At 47.6% G+C, this 13000-nt stretch overlaps 1 protein-coding gene across 1 annotated transcript; it reads right to left on the reverse strand.

Moving 5' to 3' along the window:
• Window positions 1-7894: 7894 nt before the first annotated feature.
• On the reverse strand, window positions 7895-10087 carry GPR84 (G protein-coupled receptor 84). Its single transcript, XM_027858095.1, has 2 exons — window positions 10018-10087; window positions 7895-9528 (listed from the first exon to the last, which is right to left on the reverse strand). The coding sequence occupies exon 2, from the start codon at window positions 9494-9496 to the stop codon at window positions 8309-8311; it is 1188 nt and encodes a 395-aa protein (XP_027713896.1). The 5' UTR covers window positions 9497-9528; window positions 10018-10087; the 3' UTR covers window positions 7895-8308.
• Between the last annotated feature and the right edge of the window lie 2913 nt (window positions 10088-13000).

Here is a 13000-nt window from a genome sequence, read left to right on the forward strand (position 1 = left end):
AATGGGAAAAAAAATTTACATCTTCTTTTTCAATAACCTCTAACTAAAATTTAGCATTTTCTTCAATTGTTTAAAAACACGATTCTGAGAAGGGATCCATTGGTTTTACCAGACCACCACACAAAGAAAGGTTAAGAATCTCTGATCCAGACTCTCCTGGCCTGAACCCCTTATGTGACTCAAACACGAAAGTTCTCCTGTGGTACCTGATTCTTGGGGTCTCCCTGAAGCTGTAGGTGCTAGGGTAAGGAAAAGGGGAAAGGGAAGGCTAAAACAGGATAAGAAGGAAGAGGTTAGGGGGATGGTTTGAATAAGGAAGAGGCAGACTACCAGATGGAGAAACAGGAAGAAAGGGGGTAGAGGGGAGAGAAAAATACAAGAGATTGAGAAAGGAATAGATTGAGAAGGCATAGGGTAGAGAGAAACACCAAAGAAAGGGGAAGTCTGAGAAAGGAGACAGAAAAGATATTATTAAGGAGGGGATTGAAGGCCCGGTGGGAAAAGTGTCTTTACTGGGGCTGGCTAGTTCTGATGGCCCATAAATCCTATGTGTATTTTGGGGGAAGGGGCAGCACATTCCCACAGTATTCCCATTATATGGTGACCTTCCTTAGCTTTTTTGCCTCAAGCCCACCCCTCTCCTCCATCTCCCTGGCATTCCTCATGCTGTGGAGGCTATTCCCATGTTTTCCCATCTCTTCCCAGAAATTTTGGGCTGCTCTTTTGGAATGTTGGCAGGCCAAATGCTGCAGCCTGAATCAATGAAGCAGAGAGGCCCCATTCCCCCTGGGGGGGGGGTGCACTTCCCTTTCCCCCTCTCCTCCCCGGCCCCTCAGTGCCTGCCCACCAGCTGTTCCTGACCATCTCTCCCTCTTCTTCCCCCTTCCTTCTTTTGCTTCTGTTTCTCCTACACACACCAACCCCTCCCCCTACACATACACACTCACTCCCAACCTCTGACCCCCAGCCTACCGGGGCGGCTGGGAGAGAAAGACAAAGGCAGGATTTATTGTTGGGGGTGGGGAAGTGGACTGGAGGAAAGGGTTGGGGGCAGTGACCCTGACTGGGGTTGGGGAAACTGGTCGGGATACTGGGAGACTAGATGCCTCCTACTCCCTTCTAATAGCTCACTGCTTCCTGTCTAATTCCCTCCCTCCCTCCCTTGCTCCTGAAGTCTGGGGGAGCAGGGTGGGGAGAATGACTCAGTGGTGTACAAGAAGCCAGGCTAGAAAGCCAAAGGTGCTAGAGTGATTTCAGACTGGGATGGCAGAAATGGAGGGGGGAGAGTATTACCATGACAGCCACTGGCTTTCTAAAGCACGGCACCAGTGGAATGTGACAAGGAAGGAGACACTTTTCTCCATCTCCATCCAGGGCTGGGCAAAAGAAATCAGGCTAATACAGCAGTGGGAGAAATAGAAGTTAGTTGGGGGAGGTGTGGGGTGAGGGGCTTCATGTCATAACCAGGAGTGGAGAGCATAAGGGGATAAAGCAGTGACAGCTTCCCCAGAGCCCCTAAAAGCTGAGAGACAGTCCTTCCTGGATACTGGCAAAGGGATAGAATTGGCCTTGTTGGGGCCAAACCTTAGTCACCTTGAAGCAGCCCACAAACACTCAGCCCCCCACCCCCACCCCAGATCCTAGGCAAGTGGGAAGGAGCTGCTGGAGTGTCTGTGCCTTTACAGTAAATAGACTGTTGGCCTGAATATTCTCTTGTCAGCAGGCTGGGTGGGGGGCGTAAGGGTGGGAGTGGGAGGGGGACAGGGAGGAGGGAGATGGGTTGGTCTGGGAGTTTCCAAGAAACTGGACTATATATCTCTCTCTGGACAGCTCACGCCTTTTCCAGAGCTGGCTCCCAAATCAAACCAGCCTCTAGAGTCCCTCCCACACCCTCCAGAACTTGAGAATGGAAATGTTACACACAAACACACACACACACACACACACACACACACACACACACACCCCCACCCCTTTTCCCTCTTCCCCAACCCTCCTGCCCTCCCACCCCCCCACTGGCTTTTATGATTGAGTAGGAGCAGACCTGAGGCTCCCTGGCCCCTCTATACACAGTCAGCTTCCTGAAGACTCCTCCCCCTTTCCCTGGCCCTTGACCTTGGGGGCCACACCATTTTTTCCCTCTAGCCACCATAGTGGAGCTATGGAGAGTCTGGGGGCTGAGGGGAAAGGCTGCTTGTGATCCAGCCAAAATGGCCTGAGAAGAAGGGCATAGGGAAACTGAATTCACCAGCCCCCCACCCCACCCCAGTTTCTTCAGGTTCCTTTTCTGAGGAAGAAATTATCCTCACCTCCCTTTTCATCTTGCTGCAGACCTATTAGCCAATTTTCCCTGCAGTTTACCCTCAAACCCTTCTACTGTAAATGTTCCCTTTGCTTGGAGACTGGGAATTTCAAAGGATGTAGGGTTGAGTATGGATGGATGTGTGCGTTAGTGGAGAAGGTTGGGAAAAGACAAAGGAAGTTGAGGGGAAGAAGGAGGAGGATAGGAAAGGAGAGGGAGAGGGAGAGGGAGAGGGACACGTGTCTGGTCCCCTCCCCAATGTAGGCAGCAGATTTACAGCCCTGGTTTGCAGTGGGGTGGGGGTGAGCATAAGGAAGACAGATCTGCAGTACTGCCCTTAGAGTGTCTGGGTACTTAGCTTTAGCTCCCCCATTAGCATCAATCCCCATCTTGCTGCCCATCTATCTTCTGACATCAGCTCCTTCCCTTCCCTGTAGCCCAGGCTCTCTGACCCTAAGTGGCTCTTAAAGGGCCAGCCCAGATCTCAACTCACATCTACTATTCCCCTGTAACCCAGTTTTCTTGTGTGTACTGACCTGCCTCAGGGAGTGAGGAGGTTAGGATTAGGGGTGAATATGATCATTTTCTGGAACAGTAGCTCTCTTTGTAGGACCTGTCTGAGTAAGATGCCAGACATGGCCGAAAGCACCGGTAGTGGGTCACTCCGGGCTCTTTCTGCTCTCTTTGCACCTTTTCTCACTAATCTATCCACTTCCTACCACCCCCATTTGCCCAATCCTAGGAAAAGCCCTATTTGGGTTAGAGGGCTAGATTGAGAGAATCAGGGATACCTGGGCACAGAAACAGAGGTGGGAGTATGGATGAGATTTGAGCTAGGGCTGGAGAAACATAACTTGGCTCTCTAATGTACTGCTACCAATGGAAAGACCTTTGTCTTTTTCCATTCTTTCAGTCAGCAGTAGGAGATGATGGGGGGGGTGGGTGTTACACAGGGCTGGGGGGAGGAGTTGAGACTTGTAGAAGATGTAGGCCCTGGGCCCCACATTCCCATCCTCTTTTCCCAGGGACCAGACCATAGGAGGGTGTTGAAGGATAGTGTTTCAAATCTTCCTCTCCTATGGAGCAGAGTGACAGCAGAAAAGGCCATGGCTGTGTTTCTAACCTCTCCTCAGCTCTTCAGCAACCACAGCTCGGAGGATTGAAAGAAACTGGAAAACCTGGGATTTCTGAGTCATCAGCCCTTATCCTATAGACATAATGAGGGACCATGAAAAGTCTCGGGTTTTACTTTCAATTTTGTGGCTCCAAGAGCTCCCATGTCCATCTGGGGAATTTCCTGGAATGAAGAGCCCTCACGCCCCACTTCTGTCCCATAGTTCCACAATCCCCACAATGAGCTGAGGTTTTCACATCTCTGGCCAGTGGAAGAAGGGGCAAGCAGCTAGGTGAGGAGCACCTACCAGGGACTCCCACAATGGCCTCCTATTTCTCTCCCTCCAGCACTGCCCACTCCCCCCCACCCCACACACACACACTCAACACACAGCTATTATCTTAGAGGTCTCTCCTAGTCACACTCCCTGGAAAGGCCATCTGCTCTAAGTACATCCACTTTCTCTCCTTTCACTGTCTTCTGAACCATCTTCGATCTGGCTTCCTACTTTATCATTCAAACTACTCTTTCCAAAATTACCAATGAGCTCTTAATTGCCAGATCTGATCGTCTTTTCTCAATCCTCACCTTTCTGGGCCTCTCTACAGTATTCAACACTATTGATTACCTTTTCTTCCTGGACAATCCCTCCTGCCTGGATTTGTATGACACCTCTCCTTCCTGGTTCTTCTACCTGTTTAACTGCTCATTCTCTGTGTCTTTTGTTAGATCATTCCTGATATGTGTAAGCATACTCCAAGAGTCTGGGGGTCAGGGAAAAAGGATTACTTGTGATAGCCAAAATGGTCATTCCTGATATGTGTGAGTATACCCCAAGACTCTATCCTAGGCCCTTTTTTCTTCTCTCTGAACATCATCATTATTATCCTCTTTATGCAGATATTCCCAAATCCATATTTTCAGCCCTAAAATTTCGTCGGAGCTCTAGTCGCATATTGCCTATTGGACATTTCAAGATGGGTATCCAGGAGGCATCTCCAGCTTAACATGTTTAAACTATTTTTTCCCTCCAAAACCCCCTTTCCAAACTTCCCTTTACTGCCAAAGGAATCACCTACATTCCCAACCTTGAATCAAGGTATCCAACCGCAGAATGCCAAATCTTTTTATTTCTAATTCTACAGCATCCCTCCAATATAGCCTGTGTTTTCACAAAGGTACCACCTTAGGTCATGCCCTCATCACCTCTCACCTGGACTATTTATTACAAAAAGGAGGCTCTTTTCCCATTTGGCCTCTGGGTCTCAGGTTTTCATCTCTCTGCCACGAAGCTGCCAAAGTGATTTTCCTAACGTGCAGATCTGACCACATCACCCTGTTATTCTGTAAACTCCCGTGGTTCCTGTTACCACTAAGATCAGATAGTGGTCTTTAAAGATGATGCTCCACCTCGCACCTCTGTGCCTTTGTACCAGCTGTCCCTCACATTTGGGGTGATTTCCTCCTCACTTCTATGTCTCGGGAATCCCATAAAACTCAAGCATTTCCTGAACTCTCCAGCTACCAAAGGCCTCCCTTCCCAAACTACCTTTTATTCATTTTGTACCCATTCTGTCTGTATATGCTTATCTATGTACGTGTTGTTTGCCCTATTTCCTACAAGCTCGTTGTGGGTGAGCACTGTTCTTTGAATTCCTAACTCTTAGAATTGGGGTGAATAGGAAATGCTTGTTGATTGCTAGAACCCAAATATTCCCAAATCCTGAAGACTAAACTTGAAGTCATAAATGTAACTGAGAAGAGAACCAGAACAGAGGAATACCGGGGTATGGCGCTAAGACCCTTCCCCTCACCAGGTCTCCTGGCATCAAGGGGTGTGGGGGCGGGTGGGGGGGGAGAAACCCACTGGGTGTCTTTGGGAGGGAAGGAGGAGAGAGGTTGTTTGGAGGTAGGGAAATTCTCCAACACGCTGCTTTTCCTTTAGGATCTGACCTCTCCTTATCAAGCTGCTTTCCAAACCTAACCAATTCCATCTTTGTGTCTCTCTCTCTTTTCTTGTCTCCCCTGTTACTCTGTCCTATCTCTGTCTATGTGTCTCTGATTCTTGTTACTCAGTGTGGAGGGTGTGTGTATGGAGAACAGCAGAGCAGAGCAAGAAAGTCCCAGTCTCCCAGTCTATTTCTAGGGTATCGAGGCGGGTAATTCTTCAGCCCTCTAAATCGCTTTTCTCTTCCTCATCAGTCCCCTAATCTCATCCTTCCCCAAGTTAGCTCACTTCATTCTCCCCATCTTTCCTCCTCAGTTCCCTTGTCTCTCCCCTTTTACTTCCCCATTTTTCCTTCCCAGCCTCAGAATCCCTATTTTTCCTTTTCAGTTCCCTCATCTCTTTCCTTCAGGCCTCCTTTACCCTTCCCATCTCTCCGTTCTAGCCCCCACCTCTGTATTCCCCCCATCTTGCTTCCTAAGTCCTTCCATCTTTCTCCTTGAGAGAAAGGAGGAGGAAGCTGAGGAGGGGGGTTGTGTTTGAAGAGGGAGGGAGAGGAAAGAGGAGCGAGATGGGAGAAGGGAGGGGGAAGAAAGGAGGAGCATTCTCTCTCCGGCCCCCCTCCCTTCGCCCCCCCCACCCCCCCAGCCATAGGACCATAAATCAGAGCCTGGGAAGCTTAGCCAATGGCAGAACAACTCGTAAATCGGCCTGTCAGGCTCAACCAATGGGGCAGGGCGCTAAATCAGGCTCTGTCAGAGCTTAGCCAATGGCAGCCCCTGAAATGACCATAAATCTGCCAGAGAGAGACAGAGAAAGAGAGAGAGAGAGAAAGCTGCAGAGAGAGGGGAAGAGGGTAGAAGGGAGGGGGAGAGAGAAGAGGGAGAGGGAGGGGGAGGGAAAGGAGGAGAGAGAGAGAGAGATAGCGAGAGAGAGAGATGCGGAGACTAACAGAGAGAAACATGCATACGCTGAGAAGAAAAGGAAAGTGAGACAAGGCACGAGAAGGAAGATGATGAAAAGACACAGAACTGCAGCCTAAATAAGAAACAGAGCAAAGAGGCATTAACATGCACCTCACAAAAAACCCTATGCCATACTCCCACCACAGAAACACGCATGCACGCAGAACCGCTCGGAACTTAATGAATTCATCCATTATCCATCATGCTTACACTTGGGCATACATGCATACATTCACTCCCATCCATATTTTCACTCTGATCACATAGGCTCCAGCCATTTGAAGCTCAGAAGGGTGCTGCTGCTTCCTAGGCACCTTCTTTCGGAGTTTCCATGAATCCTTTCATCCCCTTACCCAAGAAGGGGTGGAAGGGCTGTTCTAACCCGTTTAATTTACTTTCTTACGCCGTGTTGGTTTCAGATTCTCCCTGCCAACTGAGATATCTTTTCTGGATTCTAACCCCAAAGCCATTGCTGCAATGGAAGATTATGTCCTCTTGTTTCTACCGGATAGCCCTGTGGAGATTTTATAATCACCCTGCCCATCTTTCTCTTCTCTCCCCCCTTGCCTTTTCCTCTTCCTTTTTCTCACATCTTTTTCAAGAGTGAAGATACTACTGTGTTTATGAGTAATTTATTTTGAGAAGGGGAGAATATAGAAGATTGAGAGATCAGATCCTTGAGTCCCCTGAATTTCCTACATGTGAAACTGTCCATATGTTTGGGGGGAGGGGTGGGGGTGGAGAAAAGAAAACAGGAAGGTCTATCTGTCTCTCCATTCCCCCCTGAATTGGCTTCTCCCTCTGAGTTCAAGTCTTCCTAACCCTGAGGGACCTTGGCAATGTTTAAAAGAGGTAGATCTCAGTGTCTAACTTTGCTTTGGTTATAGGAATCACCCTTCTTCCTCAGTTCCTCAATGTCTCAGAATGGGAAACTTCTTCCTCCAGTCTTTGGGAGATAGGGAAAGAACTGAGGAAGGTAATAGAACTTCTGAGCAGATGCCCACCCCCACCCCAACCCCTGTAGGTGGGAAAATGTGAAACCAGCATCATCTAGTGGCCACATGTAGTCCATAGGCACACTACCTTCCCACTTCCCTCTTCCCAGCATGGGGAAGCCCTGATCCCCTAATATAGACTCCCCTGGCCCCTCAGGTTCCTTCCCTATCATCCCAACTGTTCCTCTTTCACAAGGCAGGATGATGACTGCAGCCGATGGGGGTGGGGTAAACAGTGATGTGAAGGCCAGAGTAAGGATTGTAAGCTTGGCATTCTACCTTCTAACCCTAACATGCCTACTCTCAATATCTGTACCCAGTCATTTCTTGATCAGTTTCTAGCCAAAGACAGAACTTAGACATTCTACCCTCAAATGATGTACTACTCAAAGGTGTCACTGAATAGGTTGTGACTAGGGCCAGTGGCACCAGAGCTCCTGCATTTCCAGGATATGTCCATTTATCCAAAGAAGCTGAGGGACCTTAGGAGAAAAGGAGTTAGGGCTACAAGGTGGGGCATTCTGGAAATTTTAACCAAAAAACTTGCAACTGTATGCAAATGGATATGCAAAATAGCTTTAATTAGTCTTTGAAATCTTCCAGCTGTGAATCCTGGTTATCTTTCCCTTGCCCTCCTAAGATTATAGGATTTTAGAACTGGAAGGGACCTTAGAGATTATATAAATGAAAGGTAAAGTGATGGTCTCAGGGTCAAGCCTGAAATTCAGGCTTCCCAACTTTCAGTACAGCTTGAGCCCCAGCCCTGGTTCCTCTTTGTCAGGACCCAAATTAGAGAGACAAACACCACCAAGCTTGCTTAGTAATAGCAATGCTAACACAAGGGTAGAGGATGGGGAAGCTACAGAGATGGGCACAGAAGAGACCCAATCCATGATGATGTCCACATGTCCTGCTGGTGCCCATGGCCATGATGCCCACTTTGTTGGTAGTATAGGTGGGACCCATTTCCTGCCAGTGCCTAAAGTGTTACCGGAGTCTTTGGAAACTCTGGGGTCCCCGTCTCAGGATGGACCCATATGCTTCACGGAACTGACGGTTCATGGCTGCATAAAGTACAGGGTTGATGCAACCATTTAGCCAGGTAAGATTGGCAGCGAGCATGTGCAGGATTCGTGGGGCCTGAACCCGAGCATCAAATATATTAAGAAGCAGAAAAGGGATATAACTGAGGGAAAAAAAGAGGAACACCACAAAACACATCCGTGTCACCTTCCCAAACTCCGATGGGCCACCCTGGGCCTTCTTAGTCACTTTAGCAGGTGGTGTGTGGGTAGCCACCCCTTGGCCACTCTTGTCTACCCTAGATACTCTGTTGTTTTCCTGGCTTCCTCTCTTCGATGAGTCACTCTCCAAGGTGTGGGTCGTTGCAGTACTGCCTGGCTCAGATGATGTCCCCTCACTGGCCACCCCTGATGCCAGACCACTGTCCAACTCTCGAAAGTGTCCAGGTGGGGCTTCTCCAACTCCAGCAACATTTCCAGCTCGGAAGCTGGCCTGGCGAAGTTTGTACTGGTCCAGTGCCTGGGCTGCCCGCCTCACTTGACGGTGAATGAGGCAATAGAAGATGCCAACAGAACTGAGCCCAAGCACAAAGTAGATGCCCATTAGGATGGTGGTGTAAGGACGGCCCCGGATTCTGTCAAAGCTACATGTACAGACGACAGGCACCAGGATGTAGATGGGCCAGAGTGGGGCAAAGCTTGCCACGCCCACCACCCATGTACCGATCAGTGCCAGTGCCACCCCCTTGGCTGTGAAGATCCGAGGGAAGAGGGTAGGGTGGGCTATGAGAAGGTATCTGCCAAAGGCAATGAGGCAAAGGGTAAGGATGGAGACAGAGTTGGTGGCAAAGAGGAGGAGACCAAAGACTCGGCAAAAGGTAGCCCCAGTACGCCAACGAAGATGGAGGTAGGAGTCCACAGAGAATGGCTGAAGAAGAGAGCAATAGATGAGGTCAGCCAAAGTGAGGTTGGCAATGAGGAGGTTGAAATGGCTACGGAGCTTGGGCTGGACACCCAGGATCATCAAGGTAAGCAGGTTACCAACAGTGCCAGTCACTGCCACCACCACACCCCAGCTCACAGCGACATAGCGATAGTCCACTACTGATGGGTGGTAGCAAGAAAAATTGGCATCATCAGAGGTATTCAACATAGTTGAGAGGCCAGAGGGTCAGAACTAGGTATCTACAGAAGGGAGAAAAGATCAGAAGTTGGAGGCACAGGCTGTCATCCTGTGTATATCCCCTTTTTGCAGTTCAGTGACATTACTCACCCAAATTTTATCCAAATTTTACAGCTCAAAAATTCCCTCACACCTCTTCCTAGGCCTTTTCACCTTTCTTCTCCCTTCCTAATCCCTCCCACAATCTTTAACCTTCTCATTATCTTCCCAAGGACTCTCTTTATCTTCCAAGACTCTCAAATTAACTTGTTGAACTTCCAATGCTTTCTTCTTCCCTCCCTCAATACTGCATCCAATGGAATGGGAGTCAGGATGCCCTCCAACCACTTCCCTGGTTCTATCAGAACCTCCAGTGCCTCAGTGAACCCAAGTCTGTCCCTCCTTGGGGAATAAAACATAGAATAGAAAGGATATGTAGATCTTCCCTGGTTGGTTGCCACACCCCAGTATACTTCCCCTTTTTACACAAATATAATGTAAAGCCAACTTACCTAAGCTATAGGCAACTGGTGGTTAATGATAGTGAGTGATGTCTAGTCTTCAGCATCTGAGACGGATTTTATACCCAGAAAGTATCTAAAAACTCCAAAGTTGCCAAATTCGGGGGTCACATCCTTCTTCCTCTTCCCCAATCTCTGGCCTCTTTTCTCTATTCCGGTATGGCTGATGAAGTACTAGCTGACTTCTCTGTTGAAATCCCGCCACCCACTTCATTGCTCCAGACCCCTCTAATTCTTGTTTGTTCCCTTCTTAGAAACCAGATTCTTCATTCCCTCAGTCTCCATCTTCTCCCCCCACTCCAACCTCATGAAGCAGGATTCCTAAGTTCAATTACATGTCAAAGTGGTAGAGGCCATCTTGTCTAACCTATACCTGTGTGGGAGGCCCCTCTATATCTCCTCTCCCAGCATATGGTCATCTTCGAGAAGACCTCTAGAAAAGGGAGCTCACTAGGTCTCTTTCCAACATGAGATGACCCTACCCCACCCCATTTTATATGAGGAAAGAGAGGTCCAGAGAAGTGAATTACTCAAGGTCACAGAGATAATAGGTGGCAGAGTCAAGATTTAAGCCTGAAATGATGGCAGCTTGGTGGCATAGTGGGTAAAGTGCCAGGTCTGGAGTCAGGAAGACTCGTCTTCCTGAAATCTGGCCTCAGACATTTACTAGTTGTGTGACTTTGGACAAGTCACTTGACTCTGTTTTCCTCAGTTTCCTCATGTATAAAATGAACTGGAGAAGGAAATGGAAATCCACTCCATTATTTTTGCCAAGAAAATCTCAAATGGGTCATGAAGGGTCAGACATAACTGAAAAATGACTGAACTGAACTGATGCCTCCAAATCCAGGTCTTTTTCCATTATCCAGAGATATTATCATAGGTTCCTCTCCTGAGGAAGCTTTGACTTCCATTTCCCTAAGGGGAGGCGGCTGAGATATCTTTTTTAGTAATCCCTCCTCCTGTCCTTCTAGTAAAGGAGACCAGGTAAGATGGTAAACTAAGACAAGATTCAGGAGTCTGGGATCTCTCTCCACAATCAGTAAGCATTTATTAAACATTTAGCAATGTGCTATATACTTCCACAGAAGTGCAAGCTCCAAACCAAGTGTCCAGAAATGTCCTCTACTCCCATTGCCCTCACTTCAGCCTCACTTTGAAGTGTCCCACCATCTCTCCCCAGGATATTTCAAACATTTGCCCTCTGTGTCAATGGCATTTCTCCAGCCCTTGACTTTCTCTCCTCCAGTATTCTCTGTCATCTCTTTCCTCTCTTCATCCCTACCCCGAAGCTCTCCAGCCCTTGTCCTTCCTTCTCCCTTCAGCTCCTTCCTATCTTTCTCCAATGTCCTATTTTTTTTTTTTACATTTTTTTTCTTTTAGGCAATTGGGGTTAAGTGACTTGCCCAGGGTCACACAGCTAGTAAGTGTCAAGTATTTGGTCTGAGGCCGGATTTGAACTCAGGTCCTCCAGACTTCAGGGTTGGTGCTCTATCCACTACTCCACTAGCTGCCCCTCCAATGTCCTATTTCTCTTTGAGACTAAGGCATGAGTAAAGGAGCATTTGCGGGGTTCTGAGTTAAGCTCTCTGTTTCCAATCTCCCTTCTCAGTGTTTAGATCAGGGGTTCCCAATCTATGGTTGGAGTATTCCAAAGGGGTGTCAAGAAGCTTATCAAAGGGCTCAGGGAATATTTAGTAACTATTATCTTACTCGAATTAATCTTTTCATTTTACTTGTGTGCATATGCATGGTAGATTCTAAAACGTATTCCTTTCATATTGAATAGAGGATATGGGAAGATTACTGAAAGCCAGGAAGTAGACAAAAATGTTGGGGAATCCTTAGCAGTGGTTCTCAAAGTGTGATCCTTGGACCCTTTCAGGGAGTCCTAGAGGTTAAAAATTATTTGTATAATGATGCTAAGGCTATTAAAATGCTCATTCCTTTTCCAACTATGTATCTGTGTGATTTTCTGCATATATTACAACCAAAACAAAACATTGCAGCAGATTGATTGCAGGAGCAAATATGAGAAGCTAATCCAACTGTCTTCCATTGAGCCAGTCATTAAAGAAATTTGCAAAAATATTTAAAAAACAATGCCACTCCTCCCACTAATTTTTTTTGTTTTAGAAAATATAGTTATTCTTCATAAAAATGTTATGTCAACATATAATGAATTTATTATTGCTCATTTTTAATGACAATAAATATTTTAAATTATCAGTCTTCATTTCTAATACAGAAAATATCGATAGATTTAACCCACATAAATAAAAGCTCTTTTGGGGTCCTCAGTGATTTTTAAGTGAATAAAGGGATTCTTCAGAATCCCTGGTCTAGATAAAGATGGGACCCGTTTAATAAGAGGTTGGGGAGGAGAAGATAGGGCTGAATTCTGAAACAGAACCTGGTTGAAGACACAACTAGGGTTCTCTCACACAAAATCTGAATGTGTGCACGTGCGCTTCTGGTAACATGCACACACACACACACACACAATGACTGAGTGTGTTGATTGTGTCAGGTAGAGATGAATGTGGGTCCTCGTGGATCGTTGTGTGTGATCGTGTCTCCCACAAAAAGCTCAGTCACTCTCTCGGAAGTTGTGCATCTCTGGAGGGATAAGAAGCTTCAGCTAGAACTGGGGGAGTACTGTTTTACAATGCTAACTACGCTTCTCCACCCGCTGGTGCCTCTGAGGGCTGGAGCTAGTCTCTATTCGTGTGTCTCTGACGCCGCCTTGTGGAACCGCGGTGTCTCTTACAGCAGGCAATTGCCTTTCCTGGATGGCTGAGCTTAAGTATTAGAAGTTGCGGGAGTGGGAGGAGGGAGAAAAGGGGGGAGGTGTTCCTCACTCAACTGCTCAGATGGAGATACCAGCCATTCCCACCCTCTCCACCCTCTGGCTCCCGGTGCCCCCCCCCCCCCCAGACTCAGTAGCCCCTCCAAGGAACCAACCACTCAGGAG

Source organism: Vombatus ursinus, unplaced genomic scaffold (assembly GCF_900497805.2).
Source record: "Vombatus ursinus unplaced genomic scaffold, bare-nosed wombat genome assembly UNPS02012709.1, whole genome shotgun sequence".
Taxonomy (NCBI): Eukaryota; Metazoa; Chordata; class Mammalia; order Diprotodontia; family Vombatidae; genus Vombatus; species Vombatus ursinus.

What these genes read in the sequence shown, in the direction of transcription:
- GPR84 (XM_027858095.1), bottom strand. Translation starts at nt 9,496, where the DNA reads ATGTTGAATACCTCTGATGATGCCAATTTTTCTTGCTACCACCCATCA.